The sequence below is a fragment of the Vanacampus margaritifer genome, chromosome 1 (genome assembly GCF_051991255.1).
Source record: "Vanacampus margaritifer isolate UIUO_Vmar chromosome 1, RoL_Vmar_1.0, whole genome shotgun sequence".
Lineage (NCBI taxonomy): Eukaryota > Metazoa > Chordata > Actinopteri > Syngnathiformes > Syngnathidae > Vanacampus > Vanacampus margaritifer.
The window spans coordinates 13,782,636-13,795,879 of record NC_135432.1 but is presented as its reverse complement, the minus strand read 5'-3'; the positions used below and the strand labels follow the sequence as shown (position 1 = coordinate 13,795,879).

At 37.7% G+C, this 13,244-nt stretch overlaps 1 protein-coding gene across 1 annotated transcript; it reads right to left on the bottom strand.

The window, feature by feature from the left end:
* Positions 1–1,923: 1,923 nt before the first annotated feature.
* abtb1 (ankyrin repeat and BTB (POZ) domain containing 1) lies at positions 1,924–12,572 on the bottom strand. The gene is made up of 12 exons (XM_077574198.1): positions 12,326–12,572; positions 10,432–10,494; positions 10,301–10,356; positions 10,041–10,185; positions 7,713–7,872; positions 7,570–7,615; positions 7,192–7,308; positions 6,995–7,107; positions 5,781–5,879; positions 5,515–5,682; positions 5,129–5,329; positions 1,924–4,050 (listed from the first exon to the last, which is right to left on the bottom strand). The coding sequence occupies exons 1-12, from the start codon at positions 12,379–12,381 to the stop codon at positions 3,844–3,846; spliced, it is 1,431 nt and encodes a 476-aa protein (XP_077430324.1). The 5' UTR covers positions 12,382–12,572; the 3' UTR covers positions 1,924–3,843.
* Between the last annotated feature and the right edge of the window lie 672 nt (positions 12,573–13,244).

Sequence of the window (13,244 nt, the reverse complement as noted above, 5' to 3'; positions counted from 1 at the left end):
ATGTGATGATCTCACATTATAACAAAGAACACTTCAGGAAGGCAGATATTATTTTATTGTAGCCGTAATATGAAATTCCTCTCAAAATAAATGCAACCATCTGTATTATATTAGCTAACTAAGCAACAAAATAATTTAAATGAATACAAATCAATCAGTCAAATTGAGATGTAGCAAGTACTCATATGACTCCTTTACTTTGTGTGTGTTTGGCGGGGAAGGGGGGGGGGTCTATTAACTCATTAATTGCCATTTACGGCTATAGACGTCAAAAATTCATTTGAACTTTTTCTATTAGTCTAACATTTTTTTCCCACTTTTTTTAACAAGACTATGAAAACCTAGATTTTTTTTATTGTACATTTAGAACAGATGTAAAATGTTTGATTAATCGTGAGTTAACTATTGAAGACATGCAATTAATTACAAATAAAAAAATTAATCGCCTGACATGATTTAAAAAGAAAAGAAAAGATTATTATAAATTAGGGGCGTCAGGCGATTACATTTTTTAATCGTAATTAATCGCATGACTTTACTAGTTAACTCACGATTAATCACTTTTTTATTTTATTATTTTTAATTTTTATATCCGTTCTAAATGTACAATAAAACAATCTAGGTTTTCATACTCTTGTTAACAAAAGTGGAAAGAAATGTTAAACTAAAAGAAATAGTTCTAATGAATTTTTGACGTCAATAGCCGTCAATGGCAGTGAATGAGTTAACATTGATGGCAAGATTTTGATGTGTTGAAACACAAATAGAATAAATAGACAGCATAAATAGTCACAGAGAACGCATATCCAGCTTCATTAAAATACAAAAAAGCAGCGCTAAATAATACGGAGTTGGCATTCCTGTGAATAAGCCAACGTTAGCTAAGGCTGCTACGTTGGTAGCACGACTTCATAATGGCTCTGTTTCTGTTTGCTAGTCTTATGTCCGATTTTTAGTAAATGAGGAATTGGCTTTCTATTTTGAGCAAGGTTACTCAAGCCCATTGTAAGAAGTCCGCGCGAGGTTGCAGGTGTCGGTCGTTACCAGTTACGATTTACAAGTGCCCACAAGCAAGTCCAGTAAACCTTCTGTGTCTGGTTTCTTAAACTTCCTATTCAACAGAGAGGATGACTATCACTATCAGGTTTATCCTGTTAGTTTTGACAAATACGAGGAAAATGTGTTTTCATTAAAAATGCAAACGATGCATCTGTACTTTGTTACTTAGCAAACTCCTTGTAAACCCATTTGATAGTTTGTGGATGCTCTTATGTATTCCTATATGTAAGTAGATGAAAATACAAGAAAAGTGTACATAAGTTATCACATGGGTACATTTTCGTAACAATGAAAAAAGCAAACGAGCGATTTTTTGGCTACCTTGAAGGGCAGCACCTCAGAGGCAATTGTGTCCCTTCACACAGCCAATCAAACAGAACAAAATAGGAAACCGTTGAGCTCCATTCGTATATTGCAGAAATGAGCGCGACACATAGCTGCTCCGCATGAATTTGTGTCCTCGCAGATTCTCATATACGAGGAGACAGATGTCACTGTGAGGCCTCTGTGAGTCACGCACGCACAGGCATGAGTCAAGAGCCAAGAGATTTTATCCCCCGCTGCCCTCTTCAAGTTAGCTTTTTTTTTTTTCTAGAAACACATGGAACTTGTCTTTGCTAAATATTATTCAGGACAGGAGTGGACTGGACATGCAACAGAAAGTCACGTCTCCAGAAAAAAAAGAGGGAAAAAAAAGAAAGTCAGGTCTTGGCAGTGGAGAAAGAGAAATAAAGCAGCTTATAAACACATTAGTGTCTTTAAATTAAAAAGTCTTGACTCGCCTTGTGTTTCTGTGATTAATGATGAGTTATGTCAATTCCATAAAAGAGCAATGTAATTATTGGACAAAGACGGGGGCAAAGGTGCAGTGTGCGTATAGGGTTATAATCCAGCAAATGAATAGAACAGTCCTACATGTGCAATCAAACTATATGAAGACATTGAGGTGAACAAAGAGTACAGTCACAAGTTACACAACTATGTGCTGAAGTTATTGTACAAGAGGAGGAGCTTTCTTTTGATATCAGAAATAAGGTGACAAGGACAATGTTTTCCAACCTGTGACTAAACCCATCTGTGTTGCTTAGCAACAATAAAACATTTGCACAAGAAGATTGTTGGGGTAATAACTAATTGTGCTGTTTATTCTCGTACCATAGACCTTGTTAGTGTTTCAAGAGACTTGACGGGGCTGAAAGCCAAAGGTTTTGTTCACTGACATTTTCAGTGGCACTGCATTTATAGTGTTAGAACAGCAACTTTGCTCAGTCAGTTGAATACAAGTTATACAAAACACAAGATTACATCAAAGTACGTGTTTTTTTCTCACCACTCTGATAACTTCAGTCTACTTTGAAAAAGAAAATCTCAGAAATCTAGAAATCTGTTATTTGAAGATGAAGGATATTGGCGCAAAGTCTTGTATAATACACAGCTACCCAAAAGCTGAGCAATGACATCATCTGGTGGTACAAATGTGAACTACATCACTTCTTTTTTTTTTTTTTTTTATCTCTTGCACACACTACCAAAGATGTTTCATAACATCCAACACGAATAGAGAATGACAAAATCATATTCTTCATGGAATTGGATACTTAAATATTAAAATATTTGCAAAATGCATGAATTATTATAAGGGTTTAAAAGGTGGCAATTAAATCATCTATTTGCCTTGTTGTTGTGCTATTTGGAAGCCAAATTAAAGTAATCATGTATTTAAAATAAAAAAGTTACACACGTATGGATAAACTCCTAGTTTTTTAAAGATTAAACCAAAACAAATCATTTGTAAATCTTTGTGACCATTGACGCCTATAAATGTCAAAATTTCATTTGAGCTATTTCTATTAGTTTAACATTTTTTCCCCATTTTTGTTAACAAGAGTATGAAAACCTAGACATTTTTAAAATAATATTTTATGAGGAAAAAAAAAGATTATTAAAAATTAAGGGCGTCAGGTGATAACATTTTTAAATTGTAATTAATCGCATGACTTCAAGTTAACGCACGATTAATCACAAATTTTATATCTGTTCTAAATGTACAATATTTTGTTCTAGGTTTTCATACTCTTGTTAACAAAAGCAGAAAAAAAGTTAAACTAATAGAAATAGTTAAAATTAATCAATGGCAGCGTAATGGGGCGGGGGGGGGGGGCAATATTTTAAAGAAGGAAGTAAACAAATACAATAATGTGAGTGCACAAGTGTGTACACCTTCTTGTAACTGGGAATATTTTCTTCGTCCTTGAGCGTAACAAAAAATAACCGAGAAGCACTGTGTTAATCAGAATACATTTAAATGGTGGCGCTGTGGCAGGTGTGTGCTAACTGACTTCCATTTAACACGAGTTGGAAAGTGACTGATTAGCTTTAAACTCAGCCACAACCCCAGTATTGAGAGGGTGTGCACACTTATCACATTGCGCATGATCTTTTGTTGCTTATTTTTGTTCCCCTCTGCAAAAGATTTATCTTAATCTTTTTTTCCCCAATGTAGTTGTACAAGTTGTACAAGTTACAGGACACAATAATGGTGGAAAAAGTAAATGATTACAAAAAAATAGCATTAAAACAAGGATGTGTAGACTTTTAAAATCTGCTTTCCTTAGCAAGATGGTATGTGCAATACACTCAATACTCTCACTAATGTTTACAACTAAAAATAGGTTATGTACAATATTATTGTAACAATATACTGCAGACAAAAGAAGCTTTTAAATGCGAACACAAACGTCTTTTCTCACGCAAATTGCACCTCTCTAGATGTTCAAGGAGTCTTCAGCAGTCGATATCGATGCTGAACAGCAGCTCTTCCAAGGCCTCTAGTTTCTGATTGGCCTCCTCGATGGCACTGAACGTCTGCACGTTGCTGGCGATGTGGAAACGGATGTCGTCTATCAGGGGGACCGAGTCGGTCTCGTGTCGCTTTTCCAGCAAAGCGGCATCCTCCTTGACCATCTCAGCAAATTCTTCCTTCTCCACCAGCTGTGACGGACGCGTACGACGAGCACGCAGGTGGAAGATTACAACAAGGGAAACGGAAATTGTGAATAATGTAACAGTGGTAATTTTTGTTGTTGAGTTTTCCAGTAGACAATAATGCTAGCCATTCCGTGCTGTTAGTGGAAGTCAGCAGGGATGAAATAGAACTGTTGTTTGCACTTAAACTGGATGTGGATATATGGCTATATATCTACTGTGTATTATTTCAAGTCAATCGCACCAAACAAAGATTAATTAATTATTAATAGAAAAGAAATGTAGCTTACAGCCCTGTTGAATGAGTGCTTTCTCTAATACGACAAAATAGATGGAAGCACCACTAAAACTCTTAAAACGAATTAGCACACCTTCTAAGCAATTAGCAAAAAAGCTTGTTTTTTTGCCTTTTTTTGCATTTTGTCTTTGGTGATCTTTTTACACTGAAATGAGTCAGGTTGCTTCCAGGGATGAAGATCTTTTTATCTCATGCTGTGCAGCCCATAGTCCAGAGGTGTCCAAACTGTGGCCTGACGCCCATTTTTTTAGCAGCCCGCAGCAAAATAACCTTTCGTCTAGTAACTGCTGTAAAAATGAATCTCCGGTTGACTATAAATTGTTCTTGTTTTGCTTCTGAATGTGAAGATTGGCTCAGTAAGGGGAGGATATCGTATATTCTAGTGGGATAGTGTCGTCAGCCACCTCAAAATCCTGAAAAAATACTCAACTTTGCCTTATTACCTTTAACATTAAGCTATGATGTAGCACTTTATCAAAATATCTATACAGCGGTGCACCAGAAAATTACATTTCGAATCGCTACTGCCACTTGTGGCCGAGAAATGAAACTACACACATCCTCCTTCACGTACACAATGCACACGTCACATCCGCAGACAGCGGCCGGGTAATCCGAACCCGAATCCAAACAGCTAGGGTGTTAATCTGCTAATTAGAAGATTCAGTCATAAATGGTCAAATAAAAAAGGCTATTGTAAAGAGGGCTAAATTTAGGTTTTAAGGTTAGTGTGCATAACTTCAGTAAATTCTCATAAAAACCTAAAAAAAAAAAAACAACACCCACCCGCTCAATTATTTTGGCCATGAACTCTATGCATTGATCCTCCAGCCGAGAGAGCCGGAAGAGCTTGGCCGTCTTCCACATGCACAGAACGTTGTCCTCACATATGTTCTTGGCCAGGGTCTTCCCGCACAGACGTTTCAGCCCCGGCAGCAGGTACATGTCAGCCACACACAGGATGTCAAACACGTTCTCCCGTGTCAGCTGGACATCAGGAAGAACCGATTGGTTGTCAGGCCAAATTGATTAACACTCAAGAAGCATTGCAGGTTGTTTGTTGCGAGTTCACCCTCACTAAGTACAGTTGGAATTAAAGTAAGCTTGCCCTCAAAGCATGTTTTAATATTGTGTATATGATCGGATTTAAACATAACCAAAAAAACTCAAACCTGTGTGTCATCGCTGTAGATGTAATACATGACATGGATGAAAATCTGATGAGAAATGTTGTGCAGAGTTATCGCCGGCGTGCTAGGCTGGGACTGAAGCTGCTCTCCCTCACTGAAATGGTCCTCCAGCAAAGCTTTAAAGTAATCACTTCGTCCACAGAAAAACGCCTGCAGAAATACACACAAATAATAATCCCAAAAAAAAAAAAAAACTTAGCTGAAGTGAAAGCACGAGGCCGGTCTACAACGAGAATAAAGCGTTAAACCTTATGACACAAGAAATCGTAGCCTTCAACTCTAAAGCAGACGTCAGGATAGGTGGGCAGGTGGTCGACCCTGTTGAAGGGAAGTGCCCCGAAGCCAACCTGAGGAGAATCAAAAGCAAAATGGTGGATTTGGCCTTTACAACAAGAACTTCAGCATCACAGCTAGCTGATTAGGCAATCAATATAGGTAGATGTTAAAGCACCGCAAAATTGGGGGTGGGGAGGGCGGGGTGGGTCACAGTGGTGCCTTAAGATACAAGTTTAACTCATTCTTCATGCTTGCAACTCAAAAGACTTGTATTTCAAATTATCTTTTCACATTGAAATTAATGGAAATGACGATCTATTCCAGACTCCCCACAAAAAAATTTCATGCATTTTAATGACAAAAAAATAGCACTTTAATATTAGACTTTAATAAAATACATACAGTAAAGTCAGAATTAAAAATAACTTAAGCAATCAGTTCAATGCACATTGTGCCTATAATTACAGTCACCTTGATGTACAAGAAAAAAAAAGGAAGACTGAGACACTCAGCGGTATTATTAGTCATTTCTTGGCAGAGGATAAAGAATACATGACTGCGATGACTGTTATTGCCGGTTTACATGCATAACGGGTTATAACACTGCTACAGAGATGCTAACGCTTGCCAATGGTGTTTCCCATTATAGATTAGCAATAGCATTAAGGTAGCGGACTAAAGGCTAAGGGTTACGTAGTTTTTGGAATACACGTGTGATTCCTGATTAGTTTGACAGTAAACTTCAACTAAGAGAGGCAATAAAAATCTTGAAACCTCTTTTTCGACGAATATTTACTTATTCTGACAAAATGCTACTTGTTCTGAAGCTAGTTGAGCCACTGCCACCATACAGTGCATGTACCTTAAATTTGCGGTCGCAAGTCCAACCAAAAATGGTCCGAATGACAACTTGTATCGCAAAAAAACTACTCGTAAGCCGTGCCACTCATATCGCACGGCACCAGTGTATATTAAAACAATTTATTACAATTCATTGTTAAATTATAAACACTAACATAGATTCAAATGTAAACAGTTGTACGGCATCAATTATTGAGCTAAGCTGATCATTTGTTACTGAGCGATTAGCTTCGACATATGCTAATCAGTAAATAATACGTTTTATATTTCTGTAACTGGGCAGGATGAAAGGGTTAAAATAAAAAACCTCAAACCCAATTCTTACTCTGAGCTGAAGGGGCAGAGCGCAGTCTGCCAACTGGGCCATGTCTTCCTGGAGTTGGCAGCTATGAGGTTCCAGACTGAGAACCTTCACGCAGATGCCTGGCTTGTTGGACACTTCCGGGACAAAAAGAAACAAGAAGAGAGTCAAGCTTTGAGAAACAGATTAGCGCAGTCTGACATATAAAAATGGCATCTTACCAAATTCATACACCTGTCTGCATTTTATCTGCAGCTCCTCAATGAAATCTGTCATTTTGCACTGCTTAGCAAGTCGTCTGCAGTCGTCCACGAGGCTCACGTCAATATCCATACGCCCTGTAACAAATTAGGGATGGGCATGATAATCAATTAATCCAACTGTGAGATTGGTTACGTTTATGATCCGGACAATAACAGTTCAGAATTACAAACCTGTTTATAATCAATCAGTGTGATGGGAAAAAAAAGCATTATTTGGGAGCAAGCAAGCAGTTTATTTGTCAGAATTTCTCATTAAACCTCTTATCAAGCAAGCATGAAGCATGGTTTATTTACTACGACACATCCTTATGATTAGGAGCTGTAAATTCTCCTCACCTGTATATAAATATTGCAGAATGGCTCCAAAAGCTGCAGGGTTGATCTGTAAGCAGGTACAAATATGTGCGCTTACAATCACACATGATCATCTCTTACAAAAGTAGACAAGACATAGCAATGACTCGAGCGAGTGGGCCTACCAGAGGATGTTTAAGGTGGATCAAGGTTTTGTTTTTCCATTTGGTTGCAAACATTTCTGTGAAATACTCTGACAGTGCACCGAGCACACATCGGTGAGCCGCGAACATTTGCCCATGAACCAGGAACGTGATGTCACTGTGCAGTCCCTGCTCCAGCAACCTGAGGAGAGAGCAAATGTTAGGATGACACGACCTTGGCTGTTCTTCAGGGAGAACAAAAGAGATGTATTAGTCCTACAATGGGGACATTTATACACAGGATATAAAAAGTCTTGACAGCTCTTTTCCAATGACCGTTTTTGTGATACAAAATAATTAGACCAAGATCATTTAAAAACGTTTTAATTTGCTCCCAAAAGCATATAAAAACGTTCTACAGTATTTTAAATATTGCCATAGTACCACGGCGTATTAGACAATGGGGAAAAGAGCTTTTTTACAACATGGCCCAGGTTGATCTCTTGTACTTTGCTGCCAACTGCTGGCCGTTTTTGTAATAACTACCATCCCTTCTTCAGGTCAGAGGCTGCGTCAAAGCCTTCTGTATGCTCTAGCATTAAAAAAAAAACATTAAAAAAATGTATAGATAAGTTTTGGGGACTATGGTACGATGGCGTATTAGGGCCACGTATAAATATATATTTTGGGGAGGGCGGGGGCAATATTCCGATAAAAAAAAAAAAACTCGTAAATTTGCCACTTCATAATGTCACAGATTTGCGAGAAAAACACGTAGCTATTGTCTAATGAGAGGATTCGTTGGTGGTTAATGGGACACTGTTTATAAAATGAAAAGGCAGGATGGCGATGGATTCATTCTTAGATTTAAACTTTGCTCATCATTCCCCGCAGCCAGAGTGACAACACTTCCTGAACTCCTATCAGCTGACTAACACAAACCAATCAGATGCTAGCATACCATAGGTAAATGCTAGTGAATGGCGGAGAGCAAGCAGATTCGACACATCAATTTAGATACTTGTACAAAAAAAACACAAAAATGTATGAACGTGTAAATAATAATTCTGGAAAATAAATGATAAATGTACAAGTAAATATACATTTTAACAAATTAACTTAAATGCTTGATTGTCCGGGTGTGGACCTTCGCAAAGCGAGGCGTGTTTGTCGCTGGTCAGTGGCCGTACACAACGCTTCAAAAAGCGAATGAATGCTTAACATCATATGGTTAATCTCTACTAAAGCAATTACTATCTCCTTGTTTGGAAACACGACCGAAAAGTATTGGCACAAACATCCGAGTGGTACGCTACGTGTCGTTCTCGAAACTTTCTGAGTTTTTCCCCCGCAAATCTGCCACTTTATAAAGTCGCCAATTTATAAAGTGCAAGTTTTTTTCTCGGAATATATTGTCGCCACCCTCTAAAAATATATATTTATACGTGGCCCTAATATGCCATCGTACCATAGCCCCCAAAACTTTTTTATGTTTTTTTTTTTATGCTAGAGCATACAGAAGGCTTTGACCTAAAGAGGTCGCTTAAAGCAATGGTAGTTATTACAAAAACGGCCAGCAGTTGGCAGCAAAGTATAAGAGATCAACCAGGGCCATGTTGCAAAAAAGCTCTTTTCCCCATTGTTTTTAACAGATTTATGAATAATGATAAAACTTAGCTATATTCTAATGCTAATTGCTGCTAAATGGAAACAGATAGAATTTTTTTTTTCACGATGAAAAAAGAGACGCTACTAATCTTCCTTTCGGTAGGTACCATGTTTTTATAGCAATAGTAACACAATATTCTGTGGGCCTTGCAAAAATCAGTCAAAATCCAGTAAAACAGCAAGGAGCGAAGGGGGTTGCTTCAGTGAAAATGGCTGGGCCTGAATGAGTTAATAGGACCTACAACCTGTACGAAAATAAACTAATAGGGAGGTTACTAGTGTGTGACACATGCCTACTAGTTGGATGTAGTATTGTTGGTAGTAAGATTTAATTGCGTACAAAAAGACCAAAAGGTATGTGAACACATTTAAAGCTACTGAATGCAGAAAATTCCATTTTGAATTGCTACTGCCACCTATTGATGAAAAATGAAACTGCACACATCCTACTTCACATACACAATGCGCACATGACGCCACATCGGCAGACAGAGGGTGGGAAATTCGAACCCGAATCCAGTCTGAAAACTACTGGCCACAGGTATGCAGGAGTTCCCATTGTGCACAACTAAGGTGTTAATCTACTTATTAGAAGATGTTTCAGTCATCAATGGTCAAATAAAAAGGCTACTGTAAAGATATTTTTGGACAAATTGTTACAAAGAACAGCTTTAAAGTCAAACTACTTAGGTCTAAACTTACAAGTGCAGGCAGTAGTTAAAATCATCCCGCTTCATGGCGCGGACACTGACACACTTGTATTCTTTGAGCAGGCGTCGGATGGAGTCGTTCAGTGAGCCGTACAGGCAGCGCTCGCCATCAAACGTGTTGGCCTCACACTTGGCACCTACGCGGCAAAAAAAGGAGAAAAGAGGACATCTTTCTGGAATGCTGTGTTACACAAAATGACAGAGCAGTACGAGATCCTCCTCCAGATAACAGTGCTAAAATCTCAACCTTACCACTTGCCAGCAGGTACTGGACAAGCTCCTCATGGCCACAGAGACAAGCGTAATACCTAGCAGACGAGAGAGGTCACCTCAGAAATGGTAAAAGATACTCTTTCACGTTCACCACAAAGAACGGTACTTACAAGGGGCTGCTATCCCATTTGTCTCTTACATTGAGGCCCACGTCTCGCTGTTCAATGAGGTATCTAAAAAACACAAAATGAATGGCTTAATAATAATGATGTAATGATTATATGATGAAGCGATATGGAGAAATTAGGTTACCTAACACAAGAACATACAGCCTCAAAAATATCAAGAGACCACTGCAAAATAATCAATTGCTCTGATTTTGCTATTTATAAGTGTGTTTGAATACAATGAATACTTTTGTTTTATTCTACAATAAACTACAGACAACATAACTCCCAAATTCCAAATGGAAATTTGGCATTGTCATTTAGAACAGTCATGCAGAAAATAGCCTGTGGGTCTTGAAAAAGCCAAAATCCTCTAAATGTATGGCTGGTGGTAACAGTTTCCTAGTTTTTCACGACAAAAGGAGCATATATTCATTCTTATTTTTAGCGTTTTTATGTAAAACTGCAGCACAAATCAAACAGCTGCATTTTGGCCTTATCTAGTTATCAAAACTCATTTTCACCACAGGCCACATTGTAATGATAGATTCTCACAGACAGCCATTTGATTGTGAAGATCGTAATCATGTCATAATATTGTTACATATACACAATTGCCCCTGTATTTCAACGTCATTATATTGTGCTCGTACATTTACACAGCCGGGCAGAAATGGCAAGACATGCAACATTGTTAAAAGAAAGCATGAGTGAACAAGCAGGCAGAAGCACTTTTTTTTCCAGAAAAGCCTGTATTTTAGCTTAAGTTGCCTGAAGGTTGTTTCCCCCCCCCCCCCCTCTCTCATTGCAAAAAGTCTTACTGGCAAAGTGGCAGTTGTGGCTTTGCCTACCCCGGATTTACCCTGGTTTTGTATCAAATCTTCATACTCTTTTCATGGTTCATTAAAGTTTAACTACCTTTTCTGGCAGACACTAATGCAAACAAGTCATATGCAGAAACTGCATTTAAACATTGTGTGTACTGTCAACATATATTATATTATCAGATCAAACATTCTTCAAGGTACAGTATATAAACTTTTGACAAGGCCATTTGAGCAAGTTCAGCTAATAATATGATTTTTTTTTTTTAAAGGCACACACAATTAACAAATGGCTTCACCAGTGACCACTATCCCGAAATGCATGCTCAGTCATATTTTGCCCGAATTGTAAATAATTCACAAATTCTACCAGGGGGTGTAAACATAGGAGTACTGTTGTATAAATACATAACAAAATTATATAAATAAATGCAAAATTTTTGTTTGTATTCCCATTTTTCAGATCTACGACAATTTTCTATTCACACAAAGTGCCCTTTTCTCTCAAATAGTGTTCACAAATGTCTAAATTTGTGTTCATGAGCACCTCTCATTTGCAAAAAAAATTAAATAAATAAATCTAATATACTGGCGTGGTATATCAAGATCCTCATTTGACAACATGATTATTGCATAGGTATGTATTATTAGGTTGCCCATAAGAAAAGACCACTTAAAATTTTGTAGTTTTAATGTATTGGGGAGATTCGGGAGTTTATAAAACCAGTCAGAATCCGGTGTTATTATCATTTGTCTGCCTGACGGATCTATTTTACTTTATTTGTATTATATTAGTTTGCAGAATGCCACACATGTCTCAGCTGTAGAGTGTAATGACGTCAAATCATGCATATAATCATGCCACTAATCTACTAACTAATGTTACATGTGCAAACTAAGCGACTGAGGTTCGGTGACAATAAAAGCTCATTTTGGCTAACGATAGCAACGCTCGTTTCGTTAAGGAGCAGCTGTAACTCTTACAGTAATGCTTTTTTTCTTTTTCTTTTTAAGAGTACCGTATGAGGAAATCGGTCGCTTAGAAGGAATGTTTGTAAACAAATAATGGTTACCTGACTCTACAAATGTCGCCCTTTCTGCAACTACTAAACAAATCGTGGACGTCCATGATCCCCTCAGTGTTTTCGGTCCTCTGAAATGCATTGAGTCGGCCTGTCTGTTGGACAGGTAGGCAAAAAGTGGGTGAGGTTTGAGAGTTTGTTCGCTCGGAAGTTGAGGTGCTGCGTCAAGATCAACGCTCGGTTGTTGACAAGTGCTTTCTGCTCTGTAATGTTTTGCTGGAAGGGAAGGAGCTCTGGAGTCACGTGACGTGGTGGCGTTGCCTTCGCGGCGTCAAAGAAAGGCGAATAAAAGAAAACTCTTCTATTAATTATATGTGTACACGCTGGCTGACCAGGGAATTTTTTACTACCGCATATTTTGAAATCACGCTAAACAATATTATGTTTTTAATATGACGGATTGAATTTGACAGCAATATTATTTTAACAGTTTTTAAAAGTCTTTTAAAATACGTGATATTCATAAATGCAGCTTTTTGTACGTTGGACGGTAGCCTATTTTTGTAGAAAATTTGGAAATGCTTTACGTATAAAAACTTTTAGTTATTTTATGTTGTGATTTTTTTCGTGGGGGGGGGGTTGTTTTTATTTTTATAATTTTTTTCATAGGCATTAAAATTACTTTTAACAAAACATTTTAAATAAATGTGGAAACACAGGCCTAATAAACAAGGAAAGGGGTGACTAAATATCACCAGGAAGTTGCAGTCCACACAAAAGCCACATTTTGCTTCTATTGTACTTGGTTTTAAGCCTTTATACTCACTTAGAGTGTACCAGTGATTCCCAGCTCGATCATTTGTAAGTGATTATGAGGGGATCTCTTGTGAAATGATCCAATTTCAATTAATTTGTCATAAAAATGAATTTAGTTTTCAACTTCTAATTTGTTTCTGTCCATGCCAGTGAT